The 22,045-nt window shown below is 32.9% G+C and overlaps 3 protein-coding genes across 8 annotated transcripts; all 3 read right to left on the bottom strand.

Moving 5' to 3' along the window:
• Positions 1-458: 458 nt before the first annotated feature.
• On the bottom strand, positions 459-1,874 carry LOC106778459 (60S ribosomal protein L38). Of its 3 annotated transcripts, none has more exons than XM_014666423.2 (3): positions 1,720-1,874; positions 980-1,163; positions 459-683 (listed from the first exon to the last, which is right to left on the bottom strand). In XM_014666423.2, the coding sequence occupies exons 1-3, from the start codon at positions 1,720-1,722 to the stop codon at positions 661-663; spliced, it is 210 nt and encodes a 69-aa protein (XP_014521909.1). In that variant the 5' UTR covers positions 1,723-1,874; the 3' UTR covers positions 459-660. The 3 variants fall into 3 exon arrangements, with proteins under 3 accessions (XP_014521909.1, XP_022631930.1, XP_022631931.1); XM_022776209.1 differs by having other exon boundaries at positions 980-1,199; positions 1,720-1,850; XM_022776210.1 differs by having other exon boundaries at positions 980-1,190; positions 1,720-1,818.
• A 7,862-nt stretch (positions 1,875-9,736) lies between these two features.
• LOC106778453 (protein SHORT-ROOT) lies at positions 9,737-11,908 on the bottom strand. Its single transcript, XM_014666417.2, has one exon. The coding sequence runs from the start codon at positions 11,508-11,510 to the stop codon at positions 10,143-10,145; it is 1,368 nt and encodes a 455-aa protein (XP_014521903.1). The 5' UTR covers positions 11,511-11,908; the 3' UTR covers positions 9,737-10,142.
• Positions 11,909-16,961: 5,053 nt separating this feature from the next.
• LOC106778442 lies at positions 16,962-22,045 on the bottom strand. Of its 4 annotated transcripts, none has more exons than XM_022776199.1 (13): positions 22,006-22,045; positions 21,640-21,761; positions 21,469-21,538; positions 21,136-21,332; positions 20,992-21,052; positions 20,726-20,774; positions 19,955-20,009; positions 19,776-19,863; positions 19,407-19,525; positions 18,913-19,038; positions 18,660-18,747; positions 17,588-17,742; positions 16,962-17,302 (listed from the first exon to the last, which is right to left on the bottom strand). In XM_022776199.1, exons 1-13 carry the CDS (start codon positions 22,028-22,030, stop codon positions 17,243-17,245), a joined length of 1,215 nt encoding a protein of 404 aa, XP_022631920.1. In that variant the 5' UTR covers positions 22,031-22,045; the 3' UTR covers positions 16,962-17,242. The 4 variants fall into 4 exon arrangements, with proteins under 4 accessions (XP_022631920.1, XP_022631919.1, XP_022631921.1 ...); XM_022776198.1 differs by having other exon boundaries at positions 17,563-17,742; XM_022776200.1 differs by having other exon boundaries at positions 17,529-17,742.

A 22,045-nucleotide genomic window follows, 5' to 3' on the forward strand; every position in this document is an offset into this window, starting at 1 on the left:
AATACTTTATTAATCTATTTGAATTTACATTTAAAAAATATTTAAAACAAACCAATCATAAACTGTCACGTTGTCAAAAAATTGTTAAAAGAAGTTTTTCCATTAAAATATCCTTCATAACTGTACCGCGCCACTCACTGCCACCACAAAAAAAAAAAGTTTCGGAAAACTCATTCCAGGGTATATTTTTGAAAAGTTATTTCTGAAAAAAATCATTCTAAAAAACTTATTACAGAAAGTATTATATTCATTCTGAAAAGTTTATTCCGGAAATCCTATTACATTCCCTTAATATTTCTATTATTAATTTTCTTGCAGATAACTACTGTTTCAGAATGAGGTGAAGTTAGCATTAGGTATTGACCAAAATATGGTTTTTTTTTATCTATAGATCTGTAGATAAGGATCGATATATAGTTGGATACTATTCTACACTATAGTTCAGCCAAAAACCAGTATGCAGAAACGACTCAAAGTTTTGACGTCAAATTAAATTGGTGTAATCAACTAGCCACATAATTGGATTTGTCTTAAACATATTGATCCCAAAAGGAACAGCAAAAATAATACGTTTGATAGTAAAATAAAAATCAGCCGTTTTGCTAACTATGAATCCCAAAATCCAAAACAAAACCTGATCTTCGTCAACAGCAGCCAGAATCACACATCTTGAACACTTAAACCTGCAAAGGTAAATCATATACATGTAAAATCAACACTTAAACAAAGCACTTCATCCAAAATTAAGAAAAAAATATAAGACCCAGTAGCGATTTGCAATGCAACTTGTTTCATTTTCTTGCCCATAATACAATTTTATACCGTACTTTTCCCACTTGAAGAACCACTCGAATTAAAGCCAAAACAGAAATATACCTTCTACCTAATTCTCCTACCTAAAGTTTCCCTATACACATACTAACACATGCAGCACTATAGAAGCATACAAAATATCAGCACAAATAGTTGAGTAACGAACCTGGAGGAAGTGATTGCTTCAACTTATCAGCCTTCTCAGAGTCAAACACACACAGGGTGTAAAGGTACGTGGAGCACCGAACCTTGAACTTTACCACATCTTTGCTCCTCTTGATTTTCACAGAGCGTGCATCCTTCCTCCTCGCAGTGAGGAGGAAGTCTTTAATCTCATGAATCTGCTTCGGCTGCACAAGACACCAAACACCAGACGTCTGCATCAACTACCAAAATACAATAGAAAACCATAGAGGCAATAGCCGGACAATGACAGTAAGATCCGCAATACTTTCAAAAAACATCACAATTAAACAAAACAATAACAACAAGGCTTTATACAACTATTTTAGTCATCTACATGCATCACTTTGTCATCTGACTCAATTAAAGACTCAAGCTTCTGAGACGTGTATTATTTACAATGGAGATGCAATCCAAATCAAACAGTTCACAAATTAAAGGGCATATCTAATTGTTCTAATCTCTGCTGCTGAAAGAATTACACAAGCAAAATGGCTTTACCTGTCCTGTAAAAAATTGGTTCAGCTACATAATTTTACTTGTATACCAGAGTTTGCACTATACTAAATCCAAGATGGGCGTTGGCTGACCGTTATTAAGAAATTGAAAAAGGAGAATGTAAAAGCCTTTGTTTTTACTTCGTAAAGTGCAAATCGATCACAGAGAGGATACTGCACAATGCTAGAAGAATTGGAGAAGCTAATCAGAATAGAAAATAATTACCATAATGAAATTCGCTGCGATTGCCTCCTCGAAGCCTCGATCTTGGCCCGTCGACTTTGCTCTCGCACTAAAGCTTCAGAATCCACCCTTTAGGGTTTATAAACCAAACCCTAGGTTAAAATTTTCCCTACCTATTTCCCCAGAAGTATTGATTAAATGACACTCGTATCCTTCACTAAAATGAGCCTCACTTAATGGATTAGCCCAAAAGTATATGGCCCGTTTAACTGTTGTGAATGGATTCGGAATTGTGGCCCAAATAGTTATTTCGGACCTATTTATAAAGTAAAATTATTTATCCTACCACTGATCATGCTAAGTATTTATTTAACTCCTGTAGATTTGTAGTTATTTAATAACATAAGATGCTTTTATTTTAATGTAATTCTTTTATGCTATGTTTTTATAAAAGTAAAATTTTTATAAATAATTTTATATTAGAACCAATTAAACGTAAAATGTTTATAAATAATTCACCAAGCAATTTGTCCGACACTTTTTGTTTGTAATTAATTATTTTTTGTATAAATAAATTATTTATAAATATTAAAGTGTTGATAGAAAATAATAATTCTCCATGGCACTGGCCCATGAACGTCGATTAGTCAAAGCAAAAGGTGTGTCTTGTGATAAGATTAATTTAGGTTTCTTTATTGTACACTACAATGATACAGAGCTCTAACTATGCAAAACCTTTTTTAAGCTTTTTTTAGTACACTCACTTCGGTGAGAGAAAGTTTTGATTTGTTATTAAACTTCTGTCGGCCAAAAAAACAATTTTTTAATATAATAAAAATAGTTTGAACCGCAATACTAGTAAAAGTTTACGTCATATAACGTAGCAAAAATAGTAACAATTTTTCATATGACGTAGCAAAAATTTAAGTCATCTGAACATATTATGACACAGTTTCTAAAATCAGTCCATTTTTTAAAATGTGTAGACCTATTATAACGTACAAAACTATGTACGTCATAGTTCGTTTTTGTACGTCACAAAATATGATTTTTGTACTAGTGTTATTCAGTTTATACTTTTCTCTCTATAAATACTTTCATTTAACTTCTGCATGCCTTCTACTTTCAACACTTTGTAAATTCTACTTTTTTGTTTATCCGGGCAGCAATATCCAATTGCGGTGGAGAGACTTTTGCTAAATGTTATCATGCGGGAGTTGAGGATTGTTGGGATAAACCTGTTGATGTTCACATCTTTAAGTACTTGAAGGGTTATGTTGAAAAGCGTAAGGCCTTGGAAGTCATAAGTAAAGAAAAAGCCGCCGAACTTGAAAAAGTCCCTAATAAGGAAAAAGCCGCCATACCTGAAGAAAAAACCTTCGATGAGGAAAAAAAATCTTCTAGGAAACAGTGGACCGTTGAGATGCAATCACAATTCGAGCGGGCTATTGAAACTTTTGGAATAGGTATGTATATTTGTTAGAATCTTTTTATTTCTATTAAAGTCTTTGCTTTTATTAATTATATTTCTTCCTTATTTAGGAGATTTTAATTATCAGGTATGATTAGGATATCCCTAAAATATTGGAATTCTTTCTTTAGGAGCTATTATTATACTTCCTAAAATAGCTTTCTAACATTGTGATAAGACTGTTGGTAGTCTACAGGAGGAGAAAAAGAGTTAGTTGACTTAACTGCCACAGTTAAGTAGTTGTGGGTTTGAGGCGGGAAAGGCTGGGTTTATAAATATCAATCGTTTAGTTGTAGTGGGGGATTTTTTGGGTGAATTGTAGAATACCTAACGGGTTCTTGAAACTCTGTTGAGAGAGGTTATGCTCTCGGATATTCATTTGTACATTGAGAATACTTGTGAATATACAACATTCTTTCATTCTTTCTGGGGTTTGGTGTGGGTGAGTGCTCTGCAATTGGGTTTTCTAATTAGGAACCTAACAATTTTGGTCCGACCTACTGGATCCTTGAACGAGGGGGCGCGAGATATTCATGAGGGAAAAACTGACGGAAGATTTAACGTGATGGAGGGACGGATGGAAACAATGGAGATTGCGGTCGATGGGATCAAGGCAGAGACTGGAGCGTTGCGCCAAGATACGTTGGCAATACGTAAAGAATTGAAGGAAATTGCGAAAGCTTTGGGGGAAATAGGACGACGACGAGACGAACCCCAGTCGGAGGATGGTGAGGCGTCGGTGAACGGGAATATTAAGAAATCAGGGGAGGACGACGGCGGTGGAGGGAGTGGACGAATATTAATGTAGTAAATTTTTGTTACGTTATAAAATGAATGTGTAACATCTGAAGTCCTCTGAATATTAACTTAGGCCTGACATACGTGCTTCCGCAATTATTAAATTCACGTCTGAAGTCCTCTGAATATCCACTATAGCATCTGAAGAGTTTGTATATGCTATAACTGCACATTGTCAAGAAAAAGACAAAAATTTCAAATTGAATAATAAGAAAAAGATGAAGATTTAATGTGATAAAGAAAATACTAACGTTGGTAGACCACAGATGCCTCCCGGGATAACACTTCATTCAAGTGCGTGCGGAACAATTCATGAATCTCTATATCCGGATCGATAAGTACAACTTTGATAGTAAGAGCCATTAAAATCCTAAGAATTATATGTAAAGATAAAAAAGATTTAAGTACCAGAAAAGTAAAGAATTCGTAAAATTAAATCCATTACATTTATTTTTGGAAAAGATTTAATTATCAAAATAACTAATAGGTATTCCAGATTTATCAGAATAACAATCTTAAGAACTGTATAAACCTTATTTCAACAGCACAATAGAATTCCTCCNGATGGAGAAACTGAAACATACATAAAACTTCTGGTTATTCGAGAGAACCAGACTCTCCACTTCCTAACTTTTCAGAACTTCCAAAAACCACAAAAAAAATCTAGAAACTGCTAAAACTGTCCATTCTGACTTTATTTTTGCTACGTCATAAAATGAATGTGTAGACTTATTATAAAGTACAAAACTATGTATGTCATAGTTCGTTTTTGTACGTCATAAAATATGATTTTTGTACTAGTGTATGTATGTCGTTTACATTTATCTAGATTAAAGAAAAACTCAAATTTTATTTAGTCTAATTTTGTTATTAAAATTCCCACTAAATCAATAATAAATTTTAAATTTATAATATTAATACGTAGATAAATTATTTTATATTATAATGACTAATGTTGAAGACATTATATGTAAATGCTTGAGTGGATGTTTATTAGTAATTTGATGTGATATAATTATGAAGAATTCTTGTAAGTTAAAATATTAAAATCATTAAATGTAAAAACCAATAAGCATATAAAACTCACATAAAAGTAAGTTTATAGGGTTAAAATCATATAAAAAAAATTAGAGATTGACTATTTTATACAAATATGTCGCATATAAAAATAGATAGAGTTTTTTTGGTAATTAAAGTAGGTCATTTCAATTAGACACAAGTTAAGTTATGTTCATGTCAAGTTAACGTTGATAAGATCTATATCATGTTGAATCAAATTGAGTCTATGTTAAATAAAGTCAAGTTGAGCCTTCAAAAAATCATTTAAAATCAAATCACAAAAAGGTGAATCAAGCTAAATCCACATAGGATCAAATTGAGTTAACATATCTCGAGTCGAGACAAGTTGAACAAACCTCGAATTGAATTAAGTAGGGTCCGCTCAAGCCTAATAAAGTCTAGTCAAGTCAAGTTCGACCGGTGTCAAGCTCACTTTAGGCTTAATTGAGTTTGACCCACCCTTGACAATTTAGTTAGGCACACTTCAATAAGAACTAACTTAAGCTTATATCGGGCTAAGGTTGGGTCTCTATCATGTTAAGTTAAGTTCACATATGACAAAGTTGTGTCAGACCCGCATCGTGTTGTGTAGAGTCATATCCTCATGGGGTCAAGTTGAGTTGAGTTGAGTTGGACTCACCAAGGACTAAGTCGAGTCAGACTCGTCTCAAGTTTAGTCAAATTAAACCCACGTCGAATTAAGTACAATTATGATCCTATTAGGTCGAGCAGAGTTGGATTAGGTCAAATCAAGTCCAGTCATACCAATGTTGGGTTAAGTTTAATTGGGCCCACATAAGATTGAGTTATTTGACCAAGTTTAGATGGATTTGAGTGAAACCCACCTTGGTTGAATTGAGTTGAAGCCACCTTTGGCAGAGTCCCACATCATGCGAAGTTAAAATCAAGTTGATGTTGAATTGAGTCACTTAAGACCCAAGTCGAGGCAAAGTTAGGTTTGACTAAACCCAAGTTAAGTTGAGTCAACCCAATAGGATAGTTAAATTAGATCCATGTTAAGTTATAAATAAAAAAATTAAATAATTAATGTAAAATATTTAAAAATTAATTCATAATATAAAATATTTATAGAAGTTAATCAATGTCTCGTGAAAACCGAATCCACTTTTGCCTCTAATACTAAAACAATTTAAATGAAGGTTTTGGAAATCCATGCTAGAGCTTTCTCAAGACACTCAATTGGTAGATTAATAAAAAGAAAACTTAATAAAAAATATGGTAGGATTGACCATGAAGCATAGGTAAAAATTGACACCTATACATAATTAAAACAATTAATAAGAATTTATGATTGTTCTAATAAAAGAGGTAAATTATAGTCGTTATGATTATTAATTATAGTATATATGAGATCCATAATATATGGCATATGAGAGTGTCTGAAATGGAGCATGAGTAGTAGTAATCAAGTTATGGAAAAGGGAATAAAGAGGCTTATATTTACTATTTCCTTTTCCCTGGTTGTTGATCTGCATATTCCTTTGATGTGTACTGTTTGAACAGTGCATGTAAGTGTTTATGGTTGTTTTTGTAACAGAGCAATCGATCCGAGGAAGCAAGGAATATATAATAGGGTTGCAATTGGTAAGAAAAATGGAAAAGAAGGTTGTGTTGGTTGTCATGCATGTAGTGTATTTATGCAGAGTTTGCATTGTTGTGCATGTATATATGCATGAGTACGAGAGAGAGAAACCAAGAATGAGTGTTATTGTGAGGGTGTGATAAGCAAGTAACGTATAAAAGAGTACTAATAGTACCAACAACTCCAATCTAAATCCAAAAAGTTGCTTGCCACTACTCAATGTTGGCCTATACAAACTAAAAAAGCATTAAAGCAAATATGCTATTCAAATCAAATGGGTCCCCTCTTCTTCTTTTTCATTCTACCTCCCATTTCTAAACACTCCTTTTATCATCAAATCATTATTATATTTCTATAATCTCTCAACTTTCTCTTAAATCTTCTTGCTTTTTCTGCATCAAAGTGGGCCATGCACAAAAAGAAGAAAATTCAGAGAGCTTCACAACTTTTGAAAATTATGGCACATGTACCATTCCTTGTTTCCCACTTATCTCATGCATTTCTCTCTTTTCACCAACTCATCAAGGATATATATACACTCATTCATCATTTTATCTTCTCATGGAATCTATATGTCTACTATCATATGCTACACCACCTTTATAAAATTTAACATATTTTAATAGTTTAAATATGAGTTGAAATTTTTGTAAGGAATATAAATGACTAACATTTAAGAAAAAAAAATCACAAACATAAAACTTTATGATTTTATGTTCAAATTGGCAATTCATGATTAGTGAGGGTCGGAACCTAACTTTAAATTTGCATTTAAAATAATATTATATCTCTTAATCCATAGCTTATATCTTATTAGTGTGTGGTTACTTCCTTCTTCAAGTCATTTTAAAGTCTTTAGAATAATAAAAAGAGGATCATGATCGTCGACTTACAATCATTAATAATAATATTAGGTGATGAGTCATATTTAGAATAATGATATTTACGTAGTTTTAAAGTTTCAAATCATTCGTAATTATACGTATGTAATAAAAAGTGTTTAATTACATTTTAGGTTAATAATGGAGGTTTTTGGTGTTAATTTTGTTCGGTGTGTACTTCAAACTAATTTAATGAGGTGATTGTGACGTATTAAATAACTTATAATGATATAAGTGTGAAATTATTCGATGATTCGTTTAAAAAATGGAAACCGTTGTCATATCATTGCTTTATTGTTATTTTATTTTCTAAATTGGACAACAATATATTTTCTTAATTAGTAATTGCGTGAATTAATTTGTCAAATTGACCCTATCTAATTCGACATGTTGACCAGTTACTGAACGTGATGTTTTGGTATATATTAATGGTCTCAAGTGAAAAGTAATAATGCAAATTGTCATCTATAAGACATTTGTAAAGTGTAATAGGACCTATAATAATTTTTTATAGTTTTTGTTTTAAAAAAAATCATGTTTAATTTAGATTTTAAAAATTAAAATTCTCAATAAACAATCATTCTCAAAAATGATTTTGATTCAATTTTTCCATAATGTAATTTAAATAAGAGGTCGTATATAACTTTTTTTGTGTTAAAATAAAAGTATACTCTAAAATGTATTATATTACTTTTACCAAAGTATTTAATACAATAAAGAATTTAAAAATTTGAATAATAATGTATATTACTTTATAATTTTTAGAAAATTTATGTAAACATTTACAAAAGTTTACCAACCAATTAGTAATTTCAAAGAATCACATATTCTTAGGATTCCTAATTCCCATATGAAAATTTTAACTAGTAACAAACATTCTTTTAATATTTATGCATTAAAAGTAAAAATTGATTTTTTCTTCAAAAAAATAGTCATTTTTTTTTGTATTTTGTTCCTTTTCATCATTTCTACTTTATAATATACTAGTAAGTGTAAGTTTAAAGATTACACATACATATAAGAGAAGTAACTTTTATGACAAAAGATCGTGTAAGCATGATTAAATATATAATCTATTACAATGTTGATATCATCATATTTTTATCATGTTAATAACAAGAGATAATCCAAAACTATTTTCTCCTTTATTGTAACTATAAATAAAATTATGGAAAAATAAGTTTGGAAATAGTTTTGTTAATAAAATATTTGTCTAAAGAGAATTAAATTATTATATAATACTAACTTTATATAAATTATATAATAATAAATCTATTATATTTACATATATCAATTTCTCTAGAGTTTTATTGTAGAATGACACGTCATAGTTAATTTTTGCGAGATAAAAGTCATATAATATACAAGTAATTAACCTCTAAGCGTTAATAAATGATTTTTTTTTTTGAGTTTTAATAAGAAGAAATACAAAGAAATAACAGTTTTCATTTACTCATTAAATGGTGTGTTACTTGAAAATGGAAATAAAAAACCGAGTCTATTTTGGATACAAAGATAAAAAGATTTGTAAACTCTTTACTACTTTTTTCATTATATTTTAATATAAATATAAACTCTGAAAAATACTTTTAATTTGTACCCATATTAACAAAACTTATTGGGAATAAAATTTAAATAATTTACAAAAAAGGAAATAAAATTTGCATAAGTTAAAATTAACTTATATATTTATAAAGATATAAATTTTCAAATATAGTTTATTTAAATAGTATCTAAATTAATTTTAATGTATAGATAAACTTGATTTTGTTTCCTATTTCAAACAAACCTTTTAATAAGTTATATACTGATTTCAAGGTTAACTACATTGAAACTTTGGTTGAAAATTATACATTCCCTATTTTGCCATTAAAAAAAATTGTGCAGATCCACTAAAAAAAGGAAACATATGTTAATTTTTTTAAGCCATATATAGTATCTATAATATGAGTGTGAAACTGAAAATAAAATGATGTGGTTATGGCATTATATGTGACTTTAGATTATATATATATATATATATATATATATATATATATATATATACTAAATAAGCTGCATATGGATTTTCCATTAGTATTATTGTACTTAGAGATATGAACAGCAATAAGTTCCATGGACAGAATCTCTGAAGAACATTCATTTTTCTTTTTCTTCTTTCTCTCTTGAATTTGTGCAGAGAGCATTATTGAGATATATCTGACATGGCGTAGCAGTGGACAGTGAAAGAAAAAGGAGAAGGAATAAGCATAGCATGGCATGGAATTCATAAAAAGAGCAGAAAGTTCAAACACCTTCAAACAAGAACAACCAAGCAATGAATTCAACTTCATTCTAACAAAAGTGTAAAGTCTAACAACACAAACTCCCAAGCAAAAAAGCTTCCCCTTTTGGACACCAGAAAGATTACAAAGCATGCAAGAATCACAAGACAAAGTTAAAAGAAAAATCCATTCACTTCCTATTGCTATATATCCTCAGAATCATGCATCCTTGGTTTTTAACCAGCTTTTCTCTACCTAGCTACGTAGATAGCTATATATAGTAATGCTTACAAAACACAGATATATGTATATGTATATATAATAATCATATATAGATACAGTGAGATACATTCATTCATTCATTGATTCATATGATATGATATGATATTCTAGGGTTTCCATGCTGAAGCCCAAACCACTGGTTCCTCCTTCCATGTCAAGTAAATCCCTGAGAGATGATCATCACCCTGAGACACCACAAGTGACCAACCTGGTTGGTATCTCTTCAGCAATGCTTTAACATCATCAACCACATCATCGCTGAAACCAACAGGCGAAAAAGCATTCCTCAGCCTCTCACACCACTGTGTTCCTCTCTCCCTCCTCTCACAACAATCAAACTCTTCTCCATCGTCTTCTATGTTATCATCACCACCACCACCACCACCACCACAGCATGCCAAAACCCTAACTATGCTTCTTGAACACTCCCTCTCCAACATCAACCTCTCGTTGCTGGTCGGGGGAAAACTCTCCTCCAGCATCTCGAAGTAGAGAGAGTAGAACTTCAGACACTCCTCGAAGCACTTCACGAAATCCTCCCTGGAGCTGCAAAAATCGGCTTCTTCCTCCACAACGGTCACCACTTTAGGACCCAGAGACTTGAACACGCGAATCAAGTTTTCCCTCTCTTCGACCTCCACTCTTCTCAACGCCCCAACGCAGTTCACGGCGATGGCTTCGTCCTCCTGAACCTCCAGGCCTTCTTTTGTGAGATCCCTCAGGCCATTGATCACGTTGAATTCAAAGGGCACGCCCATCAGCCTCGCGAACTTCTCCATCCGTTGACCAACCTCCTTCATCACCGACCCCGCAAGCGCCACCACGGTGAGTTTCAGGTGCGGCGTTTCGTCGTTTCGCGTGGCCAAAGCCTCCAACAAAGTAGGCCACTGCGTGCAAAGCGTGTTACTGAGATCGATGATGTGGAGTTTGGGCTCTCCCTCCAAGGCCTCCAAGATGGCCCCGTTGGAGGCCACGTGTCCAAACGTGGTCCAAGGGCTCACCTCTTGAAACTTTAGAATCAACCTCCTGGCGGAATCGAACGAGTGGTTCTTCTCCGCCACGGAGGAGAGCGTCTTGTAGCATCTCTCACCGGAGTCGGTGGCTCTGCAGAACAAGGCTTGCAAGAAGTAAGACGCGAGCTTTTGATCGCAGTCACCGTAGGGCGAAGCAAGCTCGTTAAGCATCCACAAAAGATGGTGCGTTTTCGTCGAGTCTCTCTCTGATATTGCTTTTGCACACTCTCTCAGAAGCTTAGGTGCCCATTTGCCATCTTCATTCGGCTCACTGGAGTCCGAAGAACGACTTGTGGATGTGTGGCTCTGGTTGCTCCGATGCATGTTGTTGTTATCTAACGCTGCAGCTTCATCAACAATGTTGTTGCTATGGTGGTGGTGGTGGTGGTTGTTGTGGTGGTGGTGGCTGTTGGAGTGTGTTGATGGCTTCTTTGGAGTGGTAGTGTAAGGACTTAAGTGCATATTGATGTGTAACTTTTCTGGGAAAGAATCGATTGTGGACAACAATGGACTACTCCTTCAACTTGTTTGATTATTGAAAGGCCCTTTGAACTGAAAAGGTGGATGGAAGCAAGTCGAAAGAGAAGCTAATTCCAATCTCTTTTGTGTTCAAATGGCCAACACAAAACCGTGATTTGGAAATTATATACAGGGTCCTTGTCACAACTTCCTCATCTATATTTTAATCACTTTCCTTCTCTATATATAAATAACTCATATACTTAGTATATATGTTCTTCAAGTACAAGGACTCTGTTGTGGTTGTTACCTCGGTCAGAGGATTTTTCTATCTACATATTCTTTGCAAAATAATTTCAATAATACATCTGGCAGCTGTTTTTTTCTTTTTTTACTTTCAGCAGCTGTCATTACTTTTAGGATGTGCTTAAATATATCTTCTTATTTTTAATGGTCATTATTATATTTGCATTAATTTTATTTTAGCTTAATATTCTTTTTATTTGTTTTTGTGTTCTTGTTATTAGATGTTTTTCACTCACATCCTGGTTTTCTTTTAAATAATAATGATGTTAATTACAAAGATTGATGCTTGAATAATTGAGAACATGAAATATTTATAAGGAAAAAACTTTTTTAAGCCCTTTAGTTTGGTTGAAAATAAACTTATTTTATTTTAAGTTTTTTTATATAATATTAGTTTAATTGACCGTTTGAAAAAGTGCCTATTTTTGTTATTTTACTTAGGCATTTTTTTTATAAATCTAAAGTAAGAAAATTACATACATTTCTAAAACAAGGAGATATTAATTAGGTATAACTATATGAAGTCAGCAAACATTATCTTAAATCTTCTTTGAACAAAATTAAGAAAAAAAGGCTTAATGATTGAAACTAATGAATCATCGATTATATCAACAAATTAAAATACAGTGAGTATATATATAATTTTAATTTCATTTGTGTTTGATTGGTGAAGTCATAAACACCATCACTATAGTTTTGTATAGTAGAGTTGTGCAGATAAATACTGACATAGCTTGCTGCTATTGATCGCTATTAATTCTACAGTGGCAACATAATTAACTAAATAAAATTCTACTGATTAAATGACTTGAGTACATCTATTAATGGAGACAGCATGAGAGAAATTAACTTCAGGCAATTATAAAAAGAAATGTATTAAAATAATAAAAAATCTATAGCAATTTGCATATATAAATTAATGAAATATGTTGAAGTTAGAAATATATATATTGTGACATGCATAGGAATTCATATGAGGAAGATCTACTTGGCAGAAGAAAGGAACCTATCAATTCATTGTGATGGTATAATGTGTAGTTTAATCCCACAAGTTGGTTTGGAAGGGATAGAACATAAATTCCAACATATAAAATATGTGGGTTAGGAATCCTCAATCACTCGATAAGGCAATCAGATCATTCTAAAAGAAAAATAACAAACAACATATTTCTTTACTGAATGCAAACAAATACATGATGATAAAGGATATAGAAAAATACTATATAACATTTTATTATGCTACTTCATGTTGTTAGATATGTTAAACTCTGTTGACTTCGTATTAATCTCTTTTTTAAGAAAAACTATTAAGTTTTCTTTTCAATTTTTTTCCCCACAAGCATGAGTACATATATGTTCTTATATATGATGTATTGTCAATTGCTTACTAATTAACAAAATTATGCATAAGAAGATGATGATAACGACAGAGATGCCTGATGATGACCTTCCTCCTGCTTTGATTACAATCTTGAGGGTATATGTCACCTTGTAAAGTTCAGGTTTATGAAATTAAATTATTGCATGCATAAAAAATTAGTCATGAAAATATGCTTCCAATTCATGTATGTTGTCATCCATGATCAATGCTTCCGATTAAGGCATGTTGTCATCTTTTGATCCTATTAATTCTACTGGCTAGAACACCAGATAAGTTATCTCTGCATAATTTTTTCTGCATAACCTTTTACTAAATATCAAAAGCCAAAAGACAGACAAGAGGGCATGTGTTGTTTCTTTATGTACTGAACTTAGATACTTTTCAAAAGCTTGAACTGTAAACTTTAGGAGACATACAATAGAATTATTAAAGATAAACGATTTTCTAGGAAAAATTATCACCTGTTTTAAAAAACTCTGATAAAAAGTAATTGGAACACAAAATAACCGTCAGTTTCAATCTGAAATTATTTACCTCTCTTTTGAAGTGTTTTAATTAAGTAGTCTCTACAGTTTAAAACAATTGCATTAATCATACGTATGACCATCCAGTCAACTAAAAAACGGAAGATTAGCTAGTATATGGTCTTATATAAGTGGGTCAATTAATAGATTCTTCAGCTTAAAAACAAAATTAATATTAAAAATAATTACATTAACTCTAAGCTAGATCATTAGGGTTTGGATCGTAATTAAGTCAACACTAATCAAAAGTCCATCCTAAAATCTATAAATATAGGTTTGTGGTATTAAGGTAGTTGGTTACATTGATTGCATATTTATCATCAACATATTATCAAACAAATACTGACTTTAGCATCGGAGTACTGTTTGAAAATAACATTCCAGTTTGATTGAACTATAAGTAGATTGAAGGAAGAATTTTTACTTGAACTTTAAGATTATTTAAAGAAGCGGTCTTAACTTCGACCCCTTAAATCGAAACAATAAGTATGAAAGTTTTTGCTAAATGAGTCCCTAAACTTTCTCAAAATACATTAGCACAGGGACTAAAATAAAATAATGGATGCTTGATACTTAAAAATTACTTATAGAATTTAACTGTTTTAGAGACAGTATAGTTGAGAGCTGATATTTAGAGATTGATGATTAACAAATTTAAAAAAATGAAACTAGAGAACTTAAAGATGTTTGATATATGTATAATTAATAAGGAAGTTTAGCATCCTTGCGTGTTTACATTAAGTTGCAATTAACAATAGCTGAAAATAAAATGGTATCAAATGGAAGTTATTCCCCACCAATGATTAGGCAAGAAGACAAGGTTGAGAAAAGCTCTTGCTACCAGCATTCCATCTAATCATTGGAGAAAATGTCTTTGCCATAGGCTCATCCCTTTCTTAATAATTATTTAACTTTGTTAAAAAGGTTTATGGGCGATCCTATTGATGGTGGTCCATGATTTTCCAACTTTTCCTTGTCCACTACATGTGTCGCCTTATTCATCACATTCCACAGGATATAAAGTTGTCACAAGTTTCTGAAGGACCATACTTTCTGACATGATTTTTCAACTCAACCTTCTCAAATTCTAGTTTTGTACGTAATATTGATGATATAATATCGTCATCCACTATTTAATCTTAGACTAATTAAACTTAATTATTCTCACATCTCTAACAAAATGATTAGCTAATTCAAGGGTCTGGAAATTGTTTTTCTCACCAAAAGCTATCAGTTAATCAATATTGTTCTCAGTAAATGTGCGTCTTTAATTCTAGGGACAGAACAAGGGACAAACAAATTTACAAAGAAAATTTTTGCATCTGCATGAAAACTTTTTCTCAAAATGTATTTCATGTTCATTAACTGTCATTAACTAACTGCACATTCTTTGAAGATCTTATGCAACAGTTGATCTCATACAATTTTCTAAATGCTTGCCAGCCGACAAGATTAACTATGGACGAAAAAGTGATGATCATACATGTGATTCAATTGTGATCTACAAAGTAAGTTGCAATAAATCTTCTAAGGTAAATTATGCAGATAAGATCACCCCGACAAGTTGTTTTCATAAATCAGGACTTTAGCATGTGATCAAAGATTCAATCTTGAAATTCTTATCATTTTGTAAATAAATGTCGGAATTCAAAAAAGATTAGTCCTTTACATTCCATGAATAAATATTTTGATCACCCAAAACTCATCTTTTATGCCATATTAATTTGCAGCGATCCATGTGCTTCCTTACAGAACTAATACAAAGAAAGAAATATTTTTGAAAATAACTCTTATCAATCACTCCTTTGATATATCTTATCATACTCTTCTAGCTTCATATGCAAGCAATAATTTACATAAGCTGATGGAAAATTGGAGTCACATGATTTGTTTCAAAATTTGGCAGATGGAGGCAGCACTTTGAGGAGGCTGACGTTACATGCCTCCACTAACTTCTCGCACACATTGATCGATACATCCAAGAATGGGATATGTCTCCAAATCTAATTTTATTTTCCTATGGATTCTTCCTACACAAGAATTACCATAAAGTCCAACGTTTTCTAATTTCACTAGAACGTTCTATATTAAGGCACATACTTTTGTTTTATTTTGATTCTTTTTTATTATTTCGTAGAATCTCCATTTAAACTGGACCAAATAGGACACTAAAGTGTAATAATTTTAGAATAGAAGACATCGATTTCATGCCTCATTCAGATGTCTATATGCATGGAGCTAGAGTACTAGAGACAGTTTAACTTACCTCACACTAACATGCTTTGTTAGACACGCAAATATACATAAACACATGCAAACAAAGAGAGACAACTACAACCTAGTTACCTCCCAAGTTGTTCTACAACAACCGTGCAACCCTATGCAGAGTTGTAGGCATGACAACCATGAGCAGGAAACAGAAGGTGGTGTCTCGTGTGTAACTGTAATTCACTGGAGTGGCAGGACAATGAGATGGATAGAATGGATGTGAGCCATGGCAGAGTTAAAGGTAATGATTGTGATAGGTTTGAAACAACACATTGATAAGTTCCACCTGTTGTGTTATGCCAATGCTTTAAACATAGGCCATGGTCTCATATAGTGTCTTGGTGGATTTGGATGAACTAATGATTTAACACTTTCAACGTCAAAACAAATATACCTTAGTAATTCCCACCACAACCAGCACCAATTATTTTCAAGCACAGTTCATGTACTACTTAAAAATAGAACAATCCCTGGCAATGCCAATGTATGTATAAGGAAATATAATTTCCCATCTTTACTGAACTTTCCCAAAGAAATTAACGGTAAATATATCATTATTAAGAAATTTGAATAATGGTCAAATATAATTTATAAATTTGATCTAAAATCTTATTTCCAAGAATCACATTCCCAGAAAAATAGTTAAGTGGAAATCAAAGGTTCTGTCTAATAAACAAACACCACTTATATTTTGTTTTCTAGAGGGGGGTTGTAAATTTTTTGAATTTGGTGGAGCTTATTGAAAATTCATCTATTTAGCCACCTCTACCTAGTGAAATGATGGCTTTCGTTGTTTTAAATGTTTCACAACATGTGCTCATGTAAACGCCGACAAGAAAAGGAATAAAAGACACAAGATATAAAACCGACCATGAAGCCCCAATATGGCAATGTCAAGGACCCAAAACTACTAGAAGTCATATGGATAAAGATAAAAAAGAGCTTACGGACCCAATAAAAAGGAGTCATTATGGATGGAACTTGTCAGCATCTTTTAATGATCAAGTTGGGCTAAACGGACACTTCTTCTGGAAAGTACAAGATGAAACAAGTAGCATTTATACTGACTCCACCCTCTATCTATATACAGAAGTCTTCTTAAGTAGATTACTCTGAGATATAGGCTAGAGCGTTAGCTACAGTCAAGAGATAAAAAACAAATACTGTACCATAACACAGCTCCATCAAACGATAAAAAAGGAAAAGTTGTGACGTTCAATTACAAAGCTGTAGTTGCTGTGGTCTAGCTAGCATAACTAGTGCTTCCATCCCTTTGAGTGACCATCTTCCATGTAAGGCTCTAAAAATCCGATAAACTGAAAAAAAGAAACATTGAAAAGAAGTAGGTTAAGAATTTATTTTAAATTAACAAGTGCTTGATAAAAATGAACCCTGCAAGTTGAAAAGTACAAACTTTTCTCCAGGTTTAACCTTACTCCCAGCCATTGAATATTAGATGAGTCTAACAGTAGTTACATCAAAATGCTTAAGGTTGAACATATTTTCATACTTTAAATTATGAGACAAGATAGGACGGTATACCATGCATTAACCGGTAATGGAAACAGTTAAGTACCAGAACTTAGTGGGTATCCACACACCTTACTTCCATCTTCATTCCAGCGGGCACCATATCCATCGGCAACCCTTATTTCAAAGACAACTCCATGCGGTGGGACAGTATGCACATTCAGCCAACAACAATGTGCTATTAAGCGGTTAATGGCATCCTTTGCAAGCCTATTTTTATTAGAATCTACAAGAACATCGATAAAGACAGGACCAATGAAAACATGATCAAGTTATGTGAAAGCAGTGCACACTATTGATACGTTCATTAAACATTCCAGCAAACATAGTGAAGCTAACGCAGATAAAATCTTCAGACAAGTTTTGTTTGAGCCCAAAGTCAAGATGTCTGCCTGGTTTTGGATCATGCCAAGAGCAAGCTCAAAACAAGGCTTTAGTTGTAGTTAACTAATTGAATGTGGCGTAGTTATGAAGGGTAGCCATAGGGAAATAGTATAGTAGGGCAATTATGTAGCAGTTATTTAATTGTATGTGGTGTAGTTACAGAAAGTATGTTTTGTTTCTCTTTTTGACAATGGGAATTATGTTTTTCGATTATGAAATTCATTCCTGGCTCCCAGTACAAGAGATGTGACTTTTCAAGGGTCTTGGGAATGTGAAGAGTAGGCCATCTAGTAAAGAATTAATGCATTCGAATTCAAGAGAAGCGTAAGGAATCCACAAGTGGGAGAGGTCACTTAGTCTCTTGAAATGAGAAGGTTTTCAAGTTTCACAAAACTTACAACGTTGAACCAATGTTCTGTCTATCATTTCATTTTGAATGTTTTCCTATTATCATTCCTTTGGTTGCGGAGTTTTCCCAACATGATTAACAGTGTTTCATGCTTATTTTGTTTACCTGCTAATCAGAACTGAGAATTGTTCTCTCAGAGAAGAGCCTTGGATAAGGCTGGTTGGAAAGTTCATCTACCAAATTTATGTGTACTCTGTAATTCCATTCAGTTCCAGTTTTAAACCTTATCAAATTCTTCCATGGAAAACAGATTCCATGAGCCAACAAACATAGAAAACCAAGGCATCGAAATCAAAAGGAAATTACAAACATATATCTAAAATATTTCATTTCAAAAAAAGAATCCTTACCGTTTCCATTTAGAGAACCCCAATAACTACTGATACTCCTACAAGCATGCTTGGCCAACGCACGAGCTCCATGAGTCAAGCCATTTTCCTGAATAATGGTCATATAAGCGGGTATGTATAATTTGTAATTTGACTACGAGTATCAATAGCATCATCCGGCCAAAAAAAAATTATTATAGCAAAAACAGTGAAAAGTTCTCCAGAATCTTAGCAGTCGTTGTTAATGTCGAGCAGTTGTTCTTAAGGTTCTTACATTTGGACTGCAGGGAAAATTAAAAGAGGCTAACAGAGTTGATATTGGCGGAGGTAATGCGTCAGAAATTGTCCCTGTGGTCTGCATCAGACCTAGAAGGCCTTGAACACCCCCATAGCTTAATCCCTATACAAAAGTATCACCACACAATAGTCAGCAACTATACTAAAGAATTTCTATACGAGAACACTTGAGTAATACCATGAACACATGTAAGTACGAATGCATCAGCAGTTATGGTACGGGTTCTGTCCCTCCTATGCAACAGATCAGTGAATAATTACTAATGACTAAGTTAACCATTGTTATTCTGCATATGAAATAAATACTATGATCATAGGTTTAGTATTGAACTTTCGCAAATCAAAGACAACATCAAACCAATAATTCATCATGTATACAACAAAGTGGAAGCAGCCCTTTTAGAGTTATAGATAATTTTCAAATCAAAATAAGAGAGAAGTTAATATGGTATTAAAGGAAATTGAACCCACACAGAATAAGCTAGCCAAAGAATCGTATGGTTGAGGGGTGAATTTTGAAACAATAATTGCAAGAACACCATTTTCACGTTCCTGCTCCTCTGTGTAGAACCTCCGGTAGACTTTTACACCTGTAATGTTATCCAAGTGTTATTCTGGAAGAATCCATATAAATCTGGAATTGATTAAGCTAAGACAGATTAAATGGCGGTTGTTTCATCTTAAAAACTTTCAGGATTATAAACACAATTTTGAGAACAAATAACCACTTTGAGTACTTAGTTTGTTCATTTGGAATTGAATAATTCTTAGAATGGCTATTTGTCTAGTAGATACACAATCCGATTCCCCTTCTTTGTCTATAAGAAGGATATGCAGTACCTTCTTCCCCACTTTCAACTCCTGGAAGAACCTTTCCAAGGCCTTCTGCCTCTAACATGGAAAAGAATGTTGGATACCGTCTTACTCCCTACACAGAAAAGCATTAATGCAGTTAAGAGAGAAATGCAAAGAAAAACCATTACAGAATAAAGCAAATTATTAACCACACAAAGCAGTACCTGAACTTCGAACACCACAGACTTGTTAAAGAGAATCAGATTTCCAGATTTAATCCTAGAAACCAAATTAGGGGTTAGAACGATAAATGAAAATATTAAAAGTTAAATGGCCTTCTATAGCTCATAGTAGACAGGTAGAAAAATATTAAGAGAGATAATATCCAAGGACAGTCCATATGATATAGCTCAGGGCCTATGGTATAATATAGTATTAAATGCATTTATGGACTTTGTTATGCAGCTTATCTTGATAGAAATTAGAAAATTTGAAAATATCACATAATTTTGCTCTCTAAACTGGTGAGAAAGGCATTTGATTCCATTTTTCTTTTGTTATATTGGAAGGAGTAGCACCTAGATAGGGGATGGGATGGGTTATGAGGCCAAATGGAGAATCAAACATTTCACGTCTTCAATACCAAATCTTAAAGAATTCAGCCCATACTAATTGAAGCCACAAACCCTTTCGAATTATGTTCTTGACATGAAAATTCACAAATAACCCAGCTGTTCAGTTGGTTGACTTTGCCTCCAACTGATTACCCAATACTACTTTCATATGTATTTTACATCTAAAAGACTCAGTTCCAAAAATTAAGACCACATCATTTAATTTGGTGGTCTAGTACTAACTCAATTTGAATCACATGCATGGTAGTATGCCACTCTTTTATAGTGGAGGAAATGTGACTGGATGGTGAAGAAATGAAATAAGATTACGGTTGTGCATATCTAAGAACATATTTTTAATTAAAAGTAAATAAATTGAACCTATTGTACTTCCCACTAGCACACCTCCCTTCAATTGTTTTTAGGCCATCTGCAGGAAATAAAATCATACTCCATAAGACAGTACACATAAAATGCAGTAGGAATGTTCTGATAATCAAGGTACTTTTGGTGCAGTTTTTATTCTTCCTTTAAGTGGCAATAGATAAATTTTCTACCGGGCAACACGGTTCAGCAAGAGCACATAATTTCCAGACCTGATTACATAGAACTTCATCATATTCAAATAAAGTAAAGACTACAAATACCGGTTAGCTGTGAAAAGAAAGGCTCTTGGACGTGGAGTTCAAAGGAAACACCCTTCAAAACCTGTGGAAACAAAACAATATACTGAAACAAGCTTATGCAGTCAACAAAGTGGACAAAGGATCAGTTAAAACAGTATTATTTACATTTACTATTTCAAACCCCTTCTCCAGAATCAATTTTTGCCACTGTTGTTGTTTCTGCTGTATGGAAGAATCTTCAAATTCATGGCCCATGGCTAAATTGCTTCCTGTCCTACAAAACGTTCCAGAATCAATACACCTCAACAGAGCTGAAGCCAGACGCTTGTATAAGGGATACGGTGGCACTCCTTCCAAAGAATCTGCAAAAAGAGTTAAAAGACGCATATACGTTGGGTTGACTGTTTGACTCAAGAATTTGGACGGTTATTCGAGGATAAACACATAAAGAAAACATCTTCAACTGAAAACACACAAAACAGAATTGTATGCAAGTACCATGTGGTTGTGATTGTGAGTGTGAGGATGATGGGTATGTCGGATCATCTTTGAGAAGAGTGGAGCAGAACTGGGAAGAAAGATTGAGATGGTGAGAGCGATAACTTAAACTGAACCTAACAAGTTCCTCTAAACAATCACCCAGTTTCACCGGAAACGAATTCCGATCACCATTTTCGTCGTAAACACTGCCTTGCTTGTCCATTTTCCGCTCAATTCTGTCGCTACTACCGTATTACATTGGTTGAATTTCGTGGAATATTTAATTATGAAATTTGAATACGTATTGGAATCTGGAATAGCATTATGATTGAATTATATAATTTGAAAATAATCACGAATTACATGATTTTAAAATATAAATTTTGAATTGTATAATTTAGAAAATATTTTCAAATCATACAATTTACAATATTTTTTTTTTTACTGAAAAATATTTCCGAATTTTATGATCTAAAATTTAAGAGAGATATTTTAGACCTTTCCATGAAAGTGAAGGGGGAAATCAAGGAATTGCAAAAAGTAATTGTCACTTACAAATCATATCTTCAACCAGATCCATGCGCTCCCTCCGCCA

The sequence above is a fragment of the Vigna radiata genome, unplaced genomic scaffold (genome assembly GCF_000741045.1).
Source record: "Vigna radiata var. radiata cultivar VC1973A unplaced genomic scaffold, Vradiata_ver6 scaffold_332, whole genome shotgun sequence".
Classification (NCBI taxonomy): Eukaryota; Viridiplantae; Streptophyta; class Magnoliopsida; order Fabales; family Fabaceae; genus Vigna; species Vigna radiata.